We start from the raw sequence: 6,529 nt of genomic DNA on the forward strand, positions 1-6,529 counted from the left end.
TGGTGCCTGCGCAGGGAAAGCTAGAGATCCCCTAAAGCAGGACTCTGAAAACCAGTCAGGGCAGGGGAGAGACCAGTAGCCCAGTACCCTCAGGCACAGGCCAAGACCCTTTCCTTCATATGGCTGGCATGAAACACAAGGGACCCCACCATGTAAGTCACATTCTTCAATACTTTAATTCCAGTAGAACAAAATAACAGAAAAATAATCAAAAAAATAACCAAGCCAACCAAAATACAACATCCTACCCTGGGGGTTCAGGGAGGCAGCAGCTCAGAGGAAGGGCTCTCCCAGCCCAGTGGAACAAGGGCAGTGTCTGATGCCTACTGGGAACATGAGAGACCCCATGGCAGGGGAGAGAGGGGAATCCCGGTGCCTCCTCAGCTCCACTCCCCACCAGCTGTTCCTACGCAAGACAGAGAACGGACAGGCCTCGGGCTGTCTGAATCACTCACTACCAACAAACAGGGAATCATGCCCTCCTGCACCCTGCCAAAAACAACCCCAACCAAACAAAACAAAAAAAATAAGACACCACCAAGAAGTCAGTAGCAGCTGGTGGGACCAGACCCCCTTCTAAGCAGACATGACATGGGGCAGAGGCCTGGCAGGTGAGGGAAGAGGCGTTCCTCCTCTAGTCTACCTCTTCCATTCGGGATGCATCTTCATCTCCCTCCAGAGGGGGGATTTCATCAGGGACAGCTGCACTGGGCTCCTCTGCAGTCACCTCATCTTCATCAATGCCTGGGAGAGGGGAGGAAAGGAAGAGATGATGCCTCCAAGTGACACCTGATCCCAGAGGTACAGCCTCTCCCAGACCAGAGGCTGGCTCCTACCCACAGCCTGAGGGACAGGGCTATTTGCATCCAGTAGTTAGGCCAAGCCACAGCACCTCTCGATTTACATTTTTAGCCAAATACGCAATTTAGAAAAAAAAGTTGGGTGCAGGCACAAGCTGTTTCACCAAGATGGGCCACATCTCCCATGACAGACTTTTGACATTCACTCTGAAGAAATAAAAAGCCTCAGCTTGTCATCTGAGCAGCCTGGTGGTGGCTCCTGGCCTTGTGGAGGACAGGATGGTCCACTCAGAGGCCTAAGCCCCCCCAAAGCACCTTGTTCCAGATTTCCACTTGCCCCTAGTCATCGTATGTACACAGCCAGTTCTGCATGTCACACCAGCATGGCTCACTTGCTGGCCTCCCCCCGCCCCAAGACAGTTACACACCAGCCTCACCAGCTGATCTGCTTTCAGGACCTGCTCCAGGCCTGAGAAGCTGCACAGACACCTACCAAGTCCCAGTTTGATCATCCTGTAGATGCGGTTGGAGTGGGTCTGGGGATCTTCCAGGGAGAAACCAGAGGACAGCAGAGCAGTCTCGAAGAGCAGCACCACCAGATCTTTGACAGCTTTGTCATTCTTGTCAGCATCAGCCTTCTGGCGGAGGGTTTCCACAATTGGGTGGTCAGGGTTGATCTCCAGGTGCTTCTTGGCCATCATATAGCCCATGGCGGAGTTGTCCCGCAGCGCCTGAGCCTTCATGATGCGCTCCATGTTGGCCGTCCAGCCATAGGTGCTGGTGACGATGCAGCAGGGAGATGAGACCAACCGGTTTGAGATAGTTACCTGCCAAGGCAGCCAAGGGTTAGCTGAGCAAGGTCCACATACAGCCTGGACTGGGCCCAACCACAGCACATAGTACCCCAGGTATTTGCCCCAAGTTCACCTGGGGACACCCCAAAGCAAGCAGAGATCCTCCAAGCAGTGCCAGGACTGCTGCACAGACTTCATTTGGACAGCTCAGCCAGCACCTTCAGCACCCACTGCACGTCTCCTGCACTTACCCGCTCCCATCAATGCATGTGTTTGGGTCAGTGCCCCTCACCTGCAGCCTGGCTGCTTTAGAGCAAGATGGCGCATGCTGGGACCTCCAGTCTCCTTTAGCGGCTCCTCTGCAGGAGATGAGAGGCACGCACTGAGCTGGGGCCCTTGCCTGCCTCACAGAGGGCCCAGCTCTCCTTCCTCCAGCCCAGGGCCGAGCTCCCTCTGCCCATCTCACCTTCTCCACCTTCTTGTCCAGGATCTCCTTCATCAGTTTGCAGAGGGTCTCGAACTTGGCCTTGCTCTCCTCCATCTTCTTCTTCTCCTCCTCATCCTCAGGTAGCTCCAGCCCCTCTTTGGTGACCGACACCAGGGTCTTGCCATCAAACTCCTTGAGCTGCTGCACGCAGTACTCATCAATGGGCTCAGTCATGTACACCACCTCAAAGCCACGCTTCCGCACACGCTCCACAAAGGCTGAGTTGGCAACCTGCTCCTTACTCTCCCCTGTGAGAAGGGTAAAAACAAGATGTCACCAAGGTGTAAGAGCTGGTTTCAGCAGGACAAACAGCACCAGTCATTCGGAACCCCTAGCATAAAACTGGCCGCAGCCAGGGCTCTAGGCCTGGTGGTCTTTCCCCAGCCCCCAGGGATGGGCCATGATTCAACAGGGAGGGCCTGCTGAAGGCAGCAGGGCCTACCTGGAAAAATTTGCTTTAAGTTAGGGCTCCACCTCACTAGGGCACGGAGGAGCTCTGGCTCACCTGTTATGTAGTAAATACTCTTCTGGGTCTCCTTCATACGGGACACGTACTCTGAAAGCGAAGTCACCTCATCACCTGACTGGGACGTGTGGTAGCGCAGCAGCTCCGAAAGGCGCTTCCGGTTGGTTGAGTCCTCGTGGATGCCCAGCTGGGGGCAGAAGAGGAGCATGAAGCCTTCAGGACAGGACTTGCATAAACTTGGCCACCCCTGAGGCACAGCCATCGCTGCCCACCCCTCCTGGACCATCTGAGTGTTGGGCCTAGGGCAGCCAGAGGGGCCAGCTGCCCACACACAGGTTCTCTGGAGCACTCATGAGACCCCCCTCTGTCCTAACACCCATGCAGAAAAGACATGGCACAGGGACAAAATTGCTCCTCAGGCAGACGGGTCATGGGTCCCTCCCTCCTCCAGGTCCAGGGTGCCCAGCTCACCTTCAGATTCTTGGAAAAGGCCTCATAAAATTTCTTGTAGTTCTCTTTGTCCTCTGCCAGCTCGGAGAAGAGCTCCAAGCATTTCTTCACAATGTTTTTGCGGATCACCTTGAGGATCTTACTCTGCTGAAGCATCTCACGAGAGATGTTCAGAGGTAGGTCTTCTGAGTCTACAACACCCCGGATGAAGTCTGAGTAGGGAAAGTGAAAACAGGAGTCAGGTTAAGAACTGTGAGCTTCATCACTGGAGGAAAAGTGCTAAGACACTGACTGCTGTGCACCCACACAAGCTAGTGCCTCATCCAGTTGCTTTGTACTGGGAACGGTACCACAAGCTGTGGGGGTCCCAGCTCCACACCGGGAGGCTGAGGGAGGGAGGTTCTTACTTAGGTACTCAGGGATGAGCTCATCACAGCTGTCCATGATGAAGACACGCCTCACATACAGCTTAATGTTATTCTTCTTCTTCTTGTTCTCAAATAGGTCAAAAGGGGCACGGCGCGGGATGAAGAGCAGGGCCCTGAACTCCAGCTGCCCTTCCACGGAAAAGTGCTGTGGAGCCAGGAAGGAAAAACAGCTGCTGGGGTGCTTCCCTTCTACCCTTCTCCCAGGACCCACTGTGGGCAGGCTGAACTGCCATTCCTCAGCACTGGGGCTGGCAGGGGGGCACAGCAGGATCTCCAGCATTTCCCCCTCCACAGTCCTACTGCCCACTACATGCCAGGGGTCTCTGGCATCCAGCAGACCTGGACGGAGAACTCATGCTCCTCTGAGGCCCAACACCCTCCTGCCCTGCTTCTAGGCTGGCACTGCCAACCCCTCCACCTGCAAGGGAGTCACAGTGCAGGCTGAGGCACCACCAAGAAGGCCAGGAGCCCTCAGTCCCACTGAAGCACAACCACGTAGTGGCTCTGGGTATGGGCTGGAAAGGGGCCCTCTGGAAGCCAGGGTGGCCCAGCACCCACCTTGACAGCCAGGTGGTCCTCCCAGTCATTGGTGAGGCTTTTGTAGAATTCGCCATACTCCTCCTGGGTGATGTCGTCAGGGTTGCGGGTCCAAATAGGCTTGGTCTTGTTCAGCTCTTCCTGGTCAATATATTTCTCCTTGATTTTCTTGGTCTTTTTTTTCTTGCCTTTGTCTCCCTCTTCCTCCTCCTCATCAGAACCCACATCCTCAATTTTGGGTTTCTCCTCATCTTTGGATGCTGACTCTTCCTCTTCCTTCTCACCTTTCTCCTCCTCTGCCTCATCATCACTGATCTCTTTCTCACGCTCTTTCTCCAGCTGTGGAGAAAGGGACAAAGGTCAGGTTTAGCCCCAAGCAACTGTTACCTGAATCGTTTTGCTCCAGACGAAATACATGTCCTCCAAGGCCCAACAAATGCAACAGCTGGAACCAGGACTTCTCCCGAAATCAGCTCTCAGAGTCCCTCCACAGCTTGTACAACCAAAAGCTGTGTCTGAGACGAGACAAGGGGCAGGAAACCCTCCTCCCTCCATGGCTGGTTTAGATGACCTCCAGCTGCACAGATCAAAGACCAGAAGTGTGGCTAGATACCCACCACCTTCACCTCCAATAAGCCCTCAGCCTCAAATCACCTCTGGCCACAGGAGCTGGGAGCACCACTGCTCAATTCCCAGCAGCCAGGAGCTATGGAAGGGAACAGAAGAGACTGTACTCTGCCCTCTTCTGGGCTTCCCCTCCCAACACCACCCACCCCTGCCTCCAGCTTTCCAGTGGGTCCCCACAGTCCTTCCCTTACGTACATAGAGCGTGATCGGGTAGCCAATGAACTGGGAGTGCTTCTTCACCACCTCTTTAACACGCCGCTCCTCCAAGTACTCTGTCTGGTCCTCTTTCAAATACAGGATCACTTTGGTGCCCCGTCCAATGGGCTCACCTATGGTGTGGGAAGACAAACAGCAGCATTTCAGAGCAGTGTTAAAGGGCAAAGAGCAAGTGGGACCAGCTCCTTGACCCTAAACACTACTTGATACCTAACGTTAACAAGTGTGACTGACAATGCAGCACAGCTCTAGGGAGCACCAGGAAAAGAGGTGCTTCTAGCAAAGAAATACACTTAAGTTTTTTGTACAATACATACCATGGTCAGTTCGGACAGTGAAGGAGCCCCCGGCTGATGACTCCCAAGCATACTGCTCATCATCATTGTGCTTGGTAATGACAACCACCTTCTCAGCCACTAGATAAGCAGAATAGAAACCCACACCAAACTGCCCGATCATGGATATGTCTGCACCAGCCTGTGAAAGCAGAGAAAGACTGATAGACCAGCGAAGAGACAAGAGATGTCTGTAACTGATTCACAGCAGCAAAGAACTGGGTCAGCATGCAAAGAAAAAGAGGCAAGTGCCAACAGGCAGCCAGCCCTACCCTCAGTTCCTCCCTGCTGCTGGAAAGGTGGGGGAGCACGCTCATGTAGGCCAAGAGCTCCCATGGCAAAGGTGGCAGCAAGGCTGGGGTTATACCCCAGTGAAAGCCTGTGGCCCAGGCCCTAGGAAACCCATACAATCAAAGGCAACCCACCTGCAGGGCTTCCATGAAGGCCTTGGTACCGGATTTCGCAATAGTGCCCAGGTTGTTGATGAGGTCTGCTTTTGTCATCCCAATGCCAGTGTCCACCAGGGTGAGGGTGCGGTCCCGGGGGTTGGGGACTATGTCAATCTTGAGGTCCTTACCGCTGTCCAGCTTTGAGGGGTCAGTCAGGCTCTCATAGCGGATCTTATCCAGTGCCTAGGGGAGAGGGTGATGCTTGCCACAGCCTCCCTCCTCAACGGCCACCTCCCACCCCCAGCACAAGCCCTGGAGACCGCCCAGGCTGACAGCAGCCTCCCCCTGAGCCCCCCACGCTGAGGAATGAGACCGCCCCCACAGAGGTGAGCGGGGCCCGGGCTCACGTCAGAGGCGTTGGAGATGAGCTCCCGCAGGAAGATCTCCTTGTTGGAGTAGAAGGTGTTGATGATGAGTGACATGAGCTGGGCGATCTCCGCCTGGAAGGCGAAGGTCTCCGCATCCTCCTCCTCGTGCTGCACTTCCTCAGGCATCTACAAGGCAAGCACAGGCCGTTAGCCCCCGGGGGGGGTGGGGCGGGTGTTAACGGGGTACCAGGCGCGGCCCGGCCGAGGGTCCTCACCGTGCTCAGTGTGAGACACCGGCAAAAGAACTACAACCGCCACCGGCGGCTTTTTATAGCCACCGAGGGGCCTCATCGCTCACCGTTTCCTTCCGCCTTAAAACGGCCATGATTCTTCTGCAGCATCCCGGCCCCCACCACCCTCATGAATATACCTCCCTATCGGCCCTGCCTATCTCATCCGCCTTGTCCACTCTGTTCTCGGCTTCTGTAGGCAGGACCCGCTGCCACCCCCCGCCCCGGGCGCCGCGGCAAGAGAGATGTGTGGGGCCCACCAGCGTTGCCGTTTAACGGCGGCGGCCATGGTGGAGGCGGGTGCGCAGCCCTCAGCTCCATGCTGCTGCTGGACCGGCTCCC

The 6,529-nt window shown here is 55.5% G+C and overlaps 1 protein-coding gene across 3 annotated transcripts; it reads right to left on the reverse strand.

Annotated features, from left to right (window-relative positions):
* Nucleotides 1-153: 153 nt before the first annotated feature.
* On the reverse strand, nucleotides 154-6,403 carry HSP90AB1 (heat shock protein 90 alpha family class B member 1). Of its 3 annotated transcripts, none has more exons than XM_074818150.1 (12): nucleotides 6,256-6,275; nucleotides 5,937-6,083; nucleotides 5,566-5,772; nucleotides 5,123-5,282; nucleotides 4,785-4,918; nucleotides 3,984-4,301; nucleotides 3,405-3,570; nucleotides 3,019-3,209; nucleotides 2,587-2,734; nucleotides 2,061-2,329; nucleotides 1,294-1,627; nucleotides 154-744 (listed from the first exon to the last, which is right to left on the reverse strand). In XM_074818150.1, the coding sequence occupies exons 2-12, from the start codon at nucleotides 6,081-6,083 to the stop codon at nucleotides 635-637; spliced, it is 2,184 nt and encodes a 727-aa protein (XP_074674251.1). In that variant the 5' UTR covers nucleotides 6,256-6,275; the 3' UTR covers nucleotides 154-634. The 3 variants fall into 3 exon arrangements, 2 of the variants coding, with proteins under 2 accessions (XP_074674251.1, XP_074674252.1); XM_074818151.1 differs by lacking the exon at nucleotides 6,256-6,275 and adding an exon at nucleotides 6,173-6,250; XR_012622447.1 differs by lacking the exon at nucleotides 154-744 and adding an exon at nucleotides 1,887-1,953 and having other exon boundaries at nucleotides 1,545-1,627; nucleotides 6,256-6,403.
* Between the last annotated feature and the right edge of the window lie 126 nt (nucleotides 6,404-6,529).

The sequence above is a fragment of the Strix aluco genome, chromosome 3 (genome assembly GCF_031877795.1).
Source record: "Strix aluco isolate bStrAlu1 chromosome 3, bStrAlu1.hap1, whole genome shotgun sequence".
NCBI classification, from domain to species: domain Eukaryota; kingdom Metazoa; phylum Chordata; class Aves; order Strigiformes; family Strigidae; genus Strix; species Strix aluco.

Coding starts and splice junctions, on each gene's coding strand:
- HSP90AB1 (XM_074818150.1), bottom strand. CDS start 6,083: ATGCCTGAGGAAGTGCAGCACGAGGAGGAGGATGCGGAGACCTTCGCC. Junction 3,210..3,404: donor GCTCATCCCTGAGTACCTAA/GTAAGAACCTCC, acceptor TTCCCTACTCAG/ACTTCATCCGGGGTGTTGTA. Junction 2,330..2,586: donor GAGTATTTACTACATAACAG/GTGAGCCAGAGC, acceptor CCCTTCTCACAG/GGGAGAGTAAGGAGCAGGTT.